The sequence below is a fragment of the Chenopodium album genome, chromosome 13 (genome assembly GCF_948465745.1).
Source record: "Chenopodium album chromosome 13, dcCheAlbu1.1, whole genome shotgun sequence".
Classification (NCBI taxonomy): domain Eukaryota; kingdom Viridiplantae; phylum Streptophyta; class Magnoliopsida; order Caryophyllales; family Amaranthaceae; genus Chenopodium; species Chenopodium album.
In genome coordinates, this window is record NC_137846.1 from 14,534,337 (window position 1) to 14,547,210 (window position 12,874).

A 12,874-nucleotide genomic window follows, 5' to 3' on the forward strand; every position below is an offset into this window, starting at 1 on the left:
TCTTATGGGAATTAAATTCCCACATCAACCAAACAATAACGTGTGGGTTAAATTGTAATATCAAGTGACCATGTAATAAAGTATAATAAAGTTTCAAGTTTTTTCACTAGACTAGAATTGTAATTAAAGTTTTACATTAATGAGTGCAAGATTATGAGTTCAAATATTGATACTAACATTTGTACCTAAGAGAAGGGTCTTGTAATTTAATTATTATTATTTTATTTTGTAAAAATAATTATCAAACCATGTATGGTAATGATCAAACTCAAAAGAATAAAGAAAAGTCCAAACAAGACATGACTTGCTCAATACAATAGTAAAGAAAATAGTGTCAAAGGTAGGAGTAACACATTTATGTCAAAGTGACAAGTGTCCATAGATGAACACTTTCTCTCTCTCTTTTTTTTTTTTTCTTTTTTTGGATGTGTGTGTCCAACACGCATTTAGGTGTGTCCTATATGTGTCTATTCCAAACACAATGTTCAATACACAATTACACATATTGAATTTGGACGATGTGTTCGTGCTTTATAATTGTAAAAAATAAGTTGATATTGGATGATGTGTCTGTACTTTATAATTGTAAAAAAATAAGTTGACGGAAAAGTAACTAAAAGAGTATAAAAGATTATTAATGCACATATAATCTGTATTTATTGTGGACTAGGACTAGAAGTCATGGCCTCATGGGGAGGTCTAAGACCAAACCGGTCAAATCATTTCATGCAAAATGTACACTACAATTATTACAGTAATGTTTTTCCGGAAAAAAAAAAAAAGTTATTACTTGTACATTATTACAGATTGCAGTCACATTACTCAATTTTAAGCAACAAAAGTACACTGCATTAAGAGGAGCATCCTATTGGCTACCTCGGTAAGGAACTCTACCTCTCTCTTAAACAGAGACCTCTGTAGTCTGTACACTTCTCATTTATTTATGGTAGTAATTGGTCATTGCCAAATTGCTCAATTTCTCCCAAAAATTCACACATTTTCCTCAATTTCACTCTCATTTCTTCACTTTTTTGTAAGTGGGTATTTCTTCCTTTCATTGGGGTTAATTTACCTGTTTTATCTTAGTTAATTATTTAATCTCTTCTCTGAATTATCTTAGGGACTTGCAGCAGATTCTCTGTACTATAAAAAGTTTTGATCTTTGGAAAAAAAAATGAACATTTTCTAAACTCTTGTTTGAATTATGATTAGGACTTTGAGTTTTTTGTACGTACAAAAAAGTTTTTATATTTGGGGAAAAATGGTGGAGATTTTTTCATTTTTTAATTTTTTTGTTTGTTTTATGTTTAGGAATTGAAGCAGATTTTCTGTACTTCATAAAGTTTTGATCTTCGAGGTTAAAATGGTGGAAAATTATCTAATTTCTTGTTTGATTTGTGTTTAGGAATTGAAGCAGATTTTCTGTGCTACAAAAGTTTTGATCTTTGGGAAGAAAAATGGTGGAACATTTGGAGTGTAAACATTGCAAAACATGGGAAGAAGAAATGTACTGGAAACATTTCAACTCCATGCATTTCTTCCAGACTTTAACCCTAAACTTCCATGATCATCTTGTAAGTTTTCTTAATTTTAGAAAAATTTAACCAAGTGGGTTTAGGTTTATGAAAGTGTTTATGTTAGTACTTAGTAGAAAATTAATAGTCACGTTGTTAGTGTTATTTTGCTCCACTATACTCTGAACAGTGAAAATGCACCAACTCCGTCAAAAATTAGTAGTCACGTTGATGGTGTAATTTGATCTAGTTTTACCCTGACAGAGATTTTTTTTTTTTTCTTTATTTCTAGAATGTGAAATAATGTTTGTTATTGTGACTTTAATACAAAGTGTGGTGACTTATCCCACTTTCTTGGGGTTAGAGAATTATTAAATGTAGGATCATGCAATTTTAATCATGTTAAATGATTATTGTGGTATTTTAGAAAAGTAAGATCTCTTTACAAAAATCGAACTATTTCTCTGGTATAAACAATTTGTTGTTGTTGTTCTTGTGTTTTGTAATAGTAGACTATTTCACTTTTGATTTTACGAATTAAGGCACATTATTTTTGTAGTTAGTTTGTAATGTGGTACTACCTTGGAACTACTTACGTAGTATAACTAATCATACTACTGTAAAGAATTGTCAGTTGGAGTAATAGAGATAAAGATAAATATGGGTAGAATTAATGGGTTATTTCAAATGCAATGATGGGCATGTATGACATTGCTTGGTGCAGCTTACTTTCATGAGAAAGTTTTGAGATTTGATGATTAGATCGATTCTCGTGGTTGTAAAATAACTTGGATAGAGACTTTTTAGATAGGTATGATGGTTGTGTTATGTTTTCTTGAGGAATATATGTAGTTAATATTAGTACCTAATTGAAAAATAAGTAGTTTGTAATACTCTTAGCCTATTTAAAATTGTTACTGTGATAGTGTGATGTGGGTATGATGCTGTGCTTGTGCCTTGTGCTATGTTTTTCGAGGGTTATATCTTATATGTGCTTAACTGAAAAACATATGTATAGTACTTTGTCATGCCTTATAGCCTAGTTTCATACTTTCATTGTTATTGTATGATGTGTGTTTGTGTGGTACATTTACTTGTACCTTTGCAAAATCTTGAATTCTCGAGCCTCTTTAAGTGTTTCCTTTTTACTATGTATCAATCTTAATTTGAGTTTGAACAATCAGGTACTGCCTGATAAATTCACTGCACACATGAAATTTCAGTTGCCAGATAAAGTATTTCTTAAAAGCCCGAGTGGGGGTGTGTGGGACATAGAGCTGCTTAAATCCGATGATCTTCTGTTTGTTGGAAATGGATGGAAAGACTTTGTGAAAGTCAATGAATTGAAAGAAAACTGTGTCTTGATGTTCAAATTTAAGAGAAACTCGATTTTTGAGGTCTTAATCTTTGATCAAGGGAGTTCCTGTGAGAAGGAGTCAACCTACTTTGTTAAGAAATGTAAGCATACTAAGTCTGAGCATGAAGGAAAAATAAGGACTGCAAGAGAGGCATCCAACACTGAAACTATTGAGGATGGTGGTGAAGAAGATTCTGCTTTTGTTGTATCAAAGAAGTCCAAGAAAGATGATGAAGCAGTGGTTTCCTCCGGAGGAAAGGTGGACACTCAAGCTCCGAGAAAACGTGCGCTGAATGCAGCTGCAAAAGCTAGAGAAGGAACAAGAAGGATACTGCCATGCCGATTACCAATCAAACGAAAAGCTCAATCTGGTAAGCATCCTAACTTTCTAAAAAACTCTCTTAATACTTGTAATCTTGAAATGAAAACCTTCTTTAAGTGCGAGAGCTTGTTAGTATACTTCTTTATGATTATGTAGGAAAAAAGTCTTTCAGAAATGAAACAGACAAGGAACTGAGTGAAACATCACAGAGAGATGTGATCACAGCTGAAAATGGAGAAAGTTCCCCTGAGAAAGTTGATTCTGACAAGCTAGAGTCCCATTCTAGTAAGCATTGTTATTTAAAGTGTTTTTGTGAAATGAGAAGCTGAATTTTTTAAAAAATTGCATACATATGTTGATATTGTGTACTTAATTTGGCAGAAAAGAGCTTGAACAAAAATGATGTTGCTAAGGAACAAAGTCAGATTTCAAGGAGGGAGTTGATCACCCCAGAAAATGGTGAAAATTCTCCAACTGCAGAACGTTCTGGGAAATTGAAGGGCCAACCTGGTACCTTACTTTTGAACTGGCAAAAGTGCTTTGTGTTGAAAATGAATTTTAAGAATTTCTTACAGTTATGCACTTATGCTTGTGCATACTATAGCAGAAGAGCAGCCAAGTGGAAATCATGTTGAAAATGAACCGATACTGAATTCTGAGATGGACATAACCACTGAAAATGAAGAAAGGGAGTTGGTCATGGACCGTGCTCCTAAACTGAAGCCTCAATCTGGTCAGTTTAGTTATGCAGATTGTCTTTTAGGAGCTGATTATGAATATATGATAAAGGTGAATTATGAATATATGATAAAGGTGATGTCTTTGTCTACATAATTTGGCAGAGAAGAAGCCTAGTAGTAATGGAACTCCTAAGAAACCAACTCAGATACGAGTGAAGGATCTGATCACCTCGGAAAATGGCAAAAATTTCCCAGTTATAGGTTGTTCTAACGGATTCAAGGGTGAAGCAGGTAAGCTACTTTCTTCTTGAAACACCAAGATGTTTTATGCAAGTATTCAGAAATTTATTAGCTTACTATTGGTTGTATGCATGATCTGGCAGAAAAGGAATCAAGTAGAAGAAGAGGAATTGTTAAGGAACAGAGTCCGATTTCTGGGCGGGAGGTGATTAGACCTAATTACAAAGAAACTTCCTCAGAGGAAGATCGTTCTCGCAAATCTTGTGGAAAAAGACGCAGACTGAAAAAGCAAGAGCCTCCTAATTCATCTAAAAAGCTGGTATTCAAAAGTGGTAATCCTCTATTCTTGTAGTCTGGTTGCCTAGTTGATGAGTTGTTCAAGGGATTTTTTTTTGTCTTTTCATTTATTACATTAGGGGTTAAAGTACTGTGTCTTCTTATTGTTGCAAAGTCGGTCCTGATATGAAGTGGACATCATTATATATTTTGTGAACAAAATGATATTGAATGGGGTTCATTTGATTGTTAAGTATGGAAAGAGTTTATATGGGTTTTTTCAAATTTTATTTTTATTAGAGTAAATAAAACCTGAAACTTCTCTGCTCTAACCATCACCCCTCACCCTCCTTAAATCCTCCAACTTATCTCATCTTCACTGATGCTTCTTCCTCCATTTTTACCCAATTACCCTCTATCAACATCTCCAATGGATCAAAGTCCTGGTCATAAGGCTAAGCCACCTCATTTCTGTAGTCTGGGTGAGCTTATAGCCACCCTCATCTGAATGGCGGGACTTCACATTCTTATCAGATTTTAGGACTACTGTCCTATGAGTAACAAGGAACTTAAAAATTGCTGATCAATAGTTCAATGTGTATATTCTTTTCAGGCCAGAGAACACGAGGCTAGAATTGGGACCACTCAAAGAATACAGTGTGTCAGCCATCCCATGGTGGATGCAGTGGATCATCTGCTAAGCTAGCTAGAAGAACTTCCAATGTCTTATGTTGCTTTCTCCTTAGGGACTAACCCAATTATCAATAATGTTGTAATAATCTAGTCTCCTAGTCCAAGCTGCTATTTCAAACAAGTTTGTGTTTGACTGTAATAACTCTAATATTCTATCCTAATGACTCTCATGATTAATATAATTTTCTCCTTTAACCAAAATGAAAAGGGTGGATGCCATGGATCTGTTACAGGATTATACTTAATATTCTGGAACTGGGTTGTGATTTCAGTAAATATCAGTAATTTCAGGATTATACTTATTTTTAAATTTTTGCTCAAAATAGTTTCGGAAGAAAGGAAGTCTCTGGTGAAGGAGTACATGTCAAACAGAAGGCCAGTGACTGAAGTGGAGAAAGAGAATGCTTTGCTAAGGGCTGATCCGAAACAAAGTGAAGATAGCTTCATTGCAGTAATGCAGCCTACTAGTGTTTACAGAAGATTTTTCTTGGTAACTATATTCGGAGACGCTTCTTTTCCTGTTTCGGTGTTTCCACTTCCAGTATACTTCGTATTTCTTAAATGTCTTTTGACTGTTCTTGTCTTTTGCAGGACATTCCTGCAAAGTGGATGCAACAGCATCTCCCCTGCCGAAACCAAGAAGTAATTCTTCGTGTGGGCAAGAAAGCATGGCATACTTCTCTAATTACTTACGGCAAGAAAGATGCAAGTATCTCTACTGGATGGAAGAAATTTGCCCTTGACAATTTCTTGGAGGAGTCTGATGTGTTAGTCTTTAACTTGGTTAATCAGAAAGACAAGGCAAGTGCTGTGATGGATGTTGACATATTCAGAGTCGTCGAGAAAACCACTCCTCCCCTTCCTGTAATGTCTTAGACTATTAGAAGGCTTTTAGTGGTCTGGCTAAGAAAGTAGACTGCGTTTGCCTAATCTTCGGCTGTGTTTTGATAATACTAACAGTCATCGACTTATTGTAAATATAACTCTTAACAGACTTGACCTATAAAATTACCTGGTGTATGCATCAGCTTCCTAAGATATGGCAATATCTTCTACTGAATTTGTTAGACTTCTGTTTTAAACTTTGTTTACTGGATATGTTACTGAAACATTGTTACTGATTGTTGAAACGTTGCTACTGTTCTGCAATAGTCATCTCGCGTTAGCAGCTAAGCTAATGCTTTTGTAATTCTTATCTTGTATATTCTATTTTCATCTGTTGTTACCTTTCAATCTTTCATGTTCTTGCTTTAGATTGGGAGTTTTTATGTATGTATACAGGACAATGAAAACTCATTGTTGGCTCTTGTTGTTTATTGGTGTTAAATGAAAGCATATACTGTTAATCAGACTTTCTCTTTGATTTAATACATGCTTTGAAATCTAATTGCTCCTTCTATACGGCACTTACCCATGAGCTTTTTCATTTTGATTTTGGCACGAGTTTGAAGATGTATTGTAGCAATTTTAATTAAAATTATACTTTGTATATGTATTGGTAGATGGTAGTCATGGTAGATTTATTAAATTTGTACAAAAAAAAGTGGTTTATTAAAATACTTCCTTCTTTTTTACTTGGTATTTTTTCATAGATTCGTAATTTGCATAAATCACAAGTTTATTTTGATTAAGGATAGTTTTGAGCCGAACTGGGTTATGCCTCGTGCCAAGCTTGCGTGCCGTGACCTTGACTAAAAATATCAAGAGTCTTGAATGTGTATACATACATATACATGTATTTTTCTCGTGCATGATACGGACCACCATATGAAGCCAATAAGCTGTTACAATTTGTCAATTAATATAGTTCTATTATCTAGGGAAGGTAAAGAATATGTCAAATTCCAAAGATTTTGTCTTTAAAATAAATTGCATTTCTACTGTATCATGCAAAAACACATTAAACATCCCATTGGTAAATTTCATAGCCTATATCTTTGTCACAAATCACTAATCTCGAGGTATAAACACTTCAAAGTTTCTGAAAAAAGTGTCGTTTTCTTCAATCTAGCTTCTGGGTTGTCACTTGTGAGTAAAATCTCTTCTTTTTCTCCAGATTGTTTTTTTGTTTTAAATTATTTTTTATTTTTTGGGTGTTTGATTATTTTTATGTTTGATTTTTGATTTTTTATAGGTGATTAATTTGAGCAACAATGGAGGAGAAATCAGATTGTGAGAATTGCAGGACATGGGAAGAAGAGATGTATTGGAAACATTTCAATTCCATGCATTTTTATCAAATTCTACCCCAAAACTTCCATGATCATCTTGTTAGTTTTCTTCAATTTTTTATTTTTTATTTATTTTTGTTATTATTTTTTATTTTTCTTAATTTTGCTGTCAATTTCATGTTAACTACCTTTAATTAATACAAGTATTATAAAATCCAGCATCCCATAAGAAATTGTGCAGAAAATTTTAGCCATTTAATGTGCAAAAATGTTTGTTGATACGCCTTTATTTATGCAACATGCTAGGTATTGAGGTGTTTCGGAATTATAGTGATTTGCTCTTGAAAACATGCATTTTTGCATTTGATTTGATTTCAGTGGGAAAGACTGTCATAAATTGGTATACTGAATGTAATGTGTTAGTGATTGTTGTTAGGGTAATAAATTAAATGTGCTTGTATATGTTATGGACTCAATTGTGAGTAGGAGTGATAGGTGGATAAGTATTTTTATTTTCCGAATGAATCACTAGAGCATTACAAATTACAAAAGAGGAATAGGGAAGGGGCCGGGCTGTGGGGATTCAACGGTGACCTATCGTATAAATGCCCTTAGTGAAGTTTGCATAGGTATTAAGGTAATTTGGGAAGGACATATAAAGATTGATGAAAGGTTTCCGAATGAATCACTAGAGCATTACAAATCACAAAAGAGTAATAGGGAAGGGGCTGGGCTGGGGGAATTCAAACGGTGACCTATCGTATAAATGCCCTTGGTGAAGTTTGCATAGGTATTAAGGTGATTTGGGAAGGACATTTAAAGAATGATGAAAGGTGAAACAAAGCCTAACTACGTACAGCTTGAATTTTGTTTGATAGAATCTGTGTACATGGGGTGATTTATTTAGTTTACAGCATGATGGGAATTTGTTGATTGTATACAGTTACGCCAATTGAGTGGCCGTGTGAGGGTTAAAATTTCAGTGTATGATTGAAGAATTTACTATGTATTGAGTACACCTTTTGGCCTGTTTGTTATGCTTTATGAAAGTTTGTGGTACCTGTTTATGATTCATAATTCCAAACTTGGCCATCTTTAATGAACAGAGATTATTATCTTTTTATTAGTATAGAAGATGGCCTTGTTGATACATTTTCCTGTATAAATTGAACTTGATCATGAACAAACAGGTATTGCCTGAGAAATTTGCTATGCATATGAAAACCCATTTACCAGAAAAATTGTCTCTCAAAGGCCCCAGTGGTAATGTATGGCAAGTGGATATTCAGACAACTGATAATGCGCTGCTTGTTGGGAATGAGTGGAAGGACTTTGTGAAAACTTATAAGCTAAGAGAAAATTGTCTCTTGATGTTTAAGTATAAGCGTAACTCAAGTTTTGAGGTCTTAATTTTTGACCAAGAGAGTTTGTGTGAAGAGGAAGCATCCTATTTTATGAAGAAATGCAGCCACACCAAGCCAGTACATGAAAATCATAAGAAGAGAATTGTGAGAGAAGGTTCAAACACCAATGTAATTGATGACGATATAGATGATGATTCTGCATATGTTGTATCTAAGAAGTCTAAGAATAATTGTGATGGGGAGGTAAACTGTTTGGGACGAGAGGAGAACACTCAAAATCCTAGGAATCAGACGTCCAATACGGCTATAAAGAAAAATGGCAGAGGCAGACCAAGAAAGATAAAAGAACCATGCAATTCTTTGAGTAAATCAAAGGCCCAACCTAGTAAGCACCTTATATTTTGTGTTTCTTGAAAAAAGTTTTTACTTAACATGAAATAAGGAGTGTGTTGAATATCCTTGTGTACATCTTTTTGCAGAGGAAAAGCCCGGCATAAATGAAGCTACCCATGAAGTGAGTCAGGTTTCACTACAAGACCTGAACACCCCTGAAAACGGAGAAAGTTCCCCCGGGAAAGATCATTCTAACAAGTTGAAGGACCAATTTGGTACATATTATAGTTACATCATATTGCCCTGAAATGAGCATCTATTTTGTGTAATAATGTGAAGTTATGCTTCTTGGCTCTTATTTATCTTGAATACCTGTGTTGGACCCTCAGCACTCCAACAACCAATGAGAGTGTGGAATCCTTATACATGTTATTCATATTCAAAATTGGACTTGAGATAAGAATTTTAACTAGAAGTAGGTACAATTAAATCTATATTATGTCGCAATTAATAATTTTTATCAGAAGTATTCTATTATCAGAACTATGCTTAATAGCTTATGATCTTTGGGCCTATAATTTTTAACTAGGGGTATATTAAACTTGTGTGTGTGTATCATAGATAAGAAGTTATGAATTTATCCTTTTTTTTTTTTTTTTGTATATTTTTAGCAGACAAGAATCCTAGCAGAAATGACGCTGCCCAAAAACCAGGTACAAATTCAGGGAGAGACTGGAGCACCCCTGAGTATAGAGAAGGTTCCTTAGAGATGAATAATCACCACAAATCTAAAACAATATCTGGTAACATCGTGATGTATTATTATACAATATAGATAATAGAAAGTTACCACATCACTATTGATTATGCACGAAATTTGGCAGGAAAGGAGCCAAGTGAAAATGGTACATCAGAAAAAATAAGTCAATTTTTGGGTAGCAAGCCAATAGTTCTAAATTTTGAAGAATGTTCCCCAACGGCAGATGATTCTCACAGTCATAGAAGGAAAAGAGGCAGACCAAAGAAGCAGGCAGTTCCTATGTCATCAATGAAACAGGTGTCCAGAAGTGGTAAATCTCTTATTTAATGAACTTATGTCACCTCAATGTTACTTCAATAAAAATTATGGTACCAGGTAAAACATATACAAGTAAATGTTGATCTCGATTTTTGGTGAAAAATTTGTGTCTTGATTATTAGACACCAGAAAAAAGAAATTTCTGATGTTGATGCATAGTTGTAGGCTTAACCTGCTTTTTTTTTTTGCCCTGAAGTAGTTTCATCTGAAAAGGAATGCCCCGAGTATGTGTCCAATAGAAGGGCGGTGACTGAGATGGAGAAAGCAGATGCTTTGCTAAGGGCTAACCAAGACCGAACTGAAAAAAGTTTCACTGTAGTGATGCGACCTAGTAGTGTTTACAGGAGGTTTTACTTGGTATTGATTCCTTACCAAATCTATCAATTCTGTTCATATAAATCCTTCCGTTACAACTTCATATAAGCTTTGCTGCAGTGTATCTAGCTTCAACTTTGAGAGTATTGATAAAATTATGTTGCTGTATTTCATATATAAATTTACATTCATAATATACCTTGTTATAAACCTACAACCATAGTTCAATCATGAAAACAACTGCTATTTAGTAACAAAGGGAGTAATGAATACTAACATCATAGCCGTGAAAATTTCTTTTGTGCTGTTCTCTTTGCCAGAGCATTCCTGCAGACTGGATGAACAAGCACCTTGCTCTCCAAAACCAGGACATCATTCTCCGAGTGGAGAATAATATATGGCACGCCAAGTTTTATTATAATGGGAAAAGATGTGTGGGAGGACTCTCTGGTGGGTGGAAAAAATTTGCCTTCGAGAATTCCTTGGAAGAATTTGACGTACTACTCTTCAAGCTTGCTAACCCGAAGGATGATGCAACTGTCTTTGACGTTGAAATATTCAGAGTGATCCCGAAGATCCTCCCTCCCCTCCAAGTGAGTTCTTCCATTTTGACATGAAGATCTTCTATAGGCTACATTAGCTTGTTGATCTTTAACTGCACTGTAATGGATTTGCAGGCATTTGATATGATGTGATACATGTACCTTTTCGAACTACTTCGTATAAGATAAGGCAATTATGAATGTTGGAGTCAAATATTTACTCGCTTTTTCAATATAATTGACATTAATCATGTAGCATTGGTCTAGTGACATTGAGGGGGCCTTTGGTTCAAATCAGTTGATTGAAACGGATCGGGAACCCATACCAAGGAGGTATGGATTGAGAATTTCAAATTGATTGTATTGGTAATTGGTGTCTTAAATCTAGTAATGTTTGAAAGTACTAACAAAGTAACAACCATCATGAGTGATGAAATGGCTGCTATAGCTTTTTTCAATGGAGAAGTTATGCAACAAACTTTGGGAGATACCTTATTAGAGTATTTCCATTAAAATTTGTTGTTTTACCTACATATGTTGAAAAATATAAGTCTAAAGCATCAACATCTTTTCATATGAAGTATCATTGTAGTAACTAGTAAGTGTATACTCCATTTGTTTTTTATTTGCTTGCTCCATTTTCTCAACATGATAAACATATTGTATGTTGCAAGTAAATCACAGAAAAAAAATATTTTGAATCAATTAATAGCAACCGGAGAAATCCAAGTTACTTAACATGATAAACAATTAAACATGCATTACTTGACTACTTGTTTATCAAATGACAAGCTTGTAAATAAATGACTAAATTTCACTGTTTATAGGTAAAACTGCTAACTAATGATGTTAGCGGTTTTATCCATTGGTGCCCTAAAATATGTCAATCCGACCCTTTGATAAACAAACTTTGTTTATCATGTTGAATAACTTGGGCAACCTCTCGGTAACATACATTTGATTTTTTTCACAGGAAATGTACATTTCAAAAAAACAAAAAAAAATTATTCTTTTTATAAAAACATACAATCTAATTAGTTAAAAAAAAAAATCGAATCCACAAAATATACAGCAACTCTTTGGTGTAGCAGACCACACCTTGCGGCAGGGGTTACCCGAGTTTTTTTTGCTAGGGGTTACCTGAGTTTTTTAGTCAGGGGTTACTCGAGTTTTTCGATCAGGGGTTACTTGAGTTACTCGGTCAAGGTTTACTTGAATTACTCGGTCAGGGGTTACTTGAGGGGTTCAGACAGGGGTTACTCGAGGGGCTCACTAGGGTAACTCAGTCATGGGTTACTCGACTTTCTCAGTCAGGGGTTACTCGACTTTCTCGATCAGGCTGCATACAAAAAATTGTGACTTGAGTAACCCCAGCAACTCGAGTAACCCTTGACCGAAAAACTCGAGTATTTCTTGACCGAGAAACTCAAGTAACCCCTAACCAAGAAACTCAAATAACCCCTGTTACACAATACAACAGGTCACATATAAAAATTGTGCAAAACATAATACTTTCGTTTGACTAACATTAAAATTAATTACAATTTAGGCTAAATTTTCGTCTGACTTATATTACTTCTTCCGTTTCTCAACTGATGCATCTCTCTCTTTTTAGGTTTTTATAATTGATGCATCCTTATTCTAATTAGTAAAATTTTATATGGAGTATGTGAAATCATTATGTTGCCCTTGACTTAAGTAAGGATCGGACCAACTCCACCTTTTACTTTACATGCTATGCTTAAAAGTTAACGCGTGTGCAATTATGTAAAATCTTCACTCTCCCTCCTTTTTATTGGTTCGTGTACCAACTCTGAAGAATGCATCAATTAAGAAATGGAGGATGTACTTTATATCTCAATATAAATGAGTCTAATTAACAAGAAACTTTCACAACATGAAAAACAAACTATGTTTCTATGTTTCTCAAATGACAAAGTAGTAAATAAATATATTATTTAACTTTTTATCGACAAATACGCTATTTAA

The 12,874-nt window shown here is 34.2% G+C and overlaps 2 protein-coding genes across 4 annotated transcripts; both read left to right on the forward strand.

Moving 5' to 3' along the window:
• Positions 1-1,414: 1,414 nt before the first annotated feature.
• Positions 1,415-6,190, forward strand: LOC145576376 (uncharacterized). Its single transcript, XM_081634146.1, has 9 exons — positions 1,415-1,574; positions 2,699-3,242; positions 3,350-3,478; positions 3,575-3,703; positions 3,798-3,926; positions 4,036-4,164; positions 4,257-4,445; positions 5,409-5,572; positions 5,674-6,190. Exons 1-9 carry the CDS (start codon positions 1,458-1,460, stop codon positions 5,956-5,958), a joined length of 1,815 nt encoding a protein of 604 aa, XP_081490272.1. The 5' UTR covers positions 1,415-1,457; the 3' UTR covers positions 5,959-6,190.
• Positions 6,191-6,844: 654 nt separating this feature from the next.
• Positions 6,845-11,159, forward strand: LOC145576377 (uncharacterized). 3 transcript variants are annotated; one of them, XM_081634149.1, is made up of 8 exons: positions 6,845-7,110; positions 7,217-7,352; positions 8,444-9,002; positions 9,097-9,225; positions 9,625-9,753; positions 9,835-10,020; positions 10,225-10,385; positions 10,664-11,159. In XM_081634149.1, exons 2-8 carry the CDS (start codon positions 7,236-7,238, stop codon positions 10,958-10,960), a joined length of 1,578 nt encoding a protein of 525 aa, XP_081490275.1. In that variant the 5' UTR covers positions 6,845-7,110; positions 7,217-7,235; the 3' UTR covers positions 10,961-11,159. The 3 variants fall into 3 exon arrangements, with proteins under 3 accessions (XP_081490275.1, XP_081490273.1, XP_081490274.1); XM_081634147.1 differs by having other exon boundaries at positions 9,622-9,753; positions 10,664-11,158; XM_081634148.1 differs by having other exon boundaries at positions 9,622-9,753; positions 10,228-10,385; positions 10,664-11,157.
• The last annotated feature ends 1,715 nt before the right edge of the window (positions 11,160-12,874 follow it).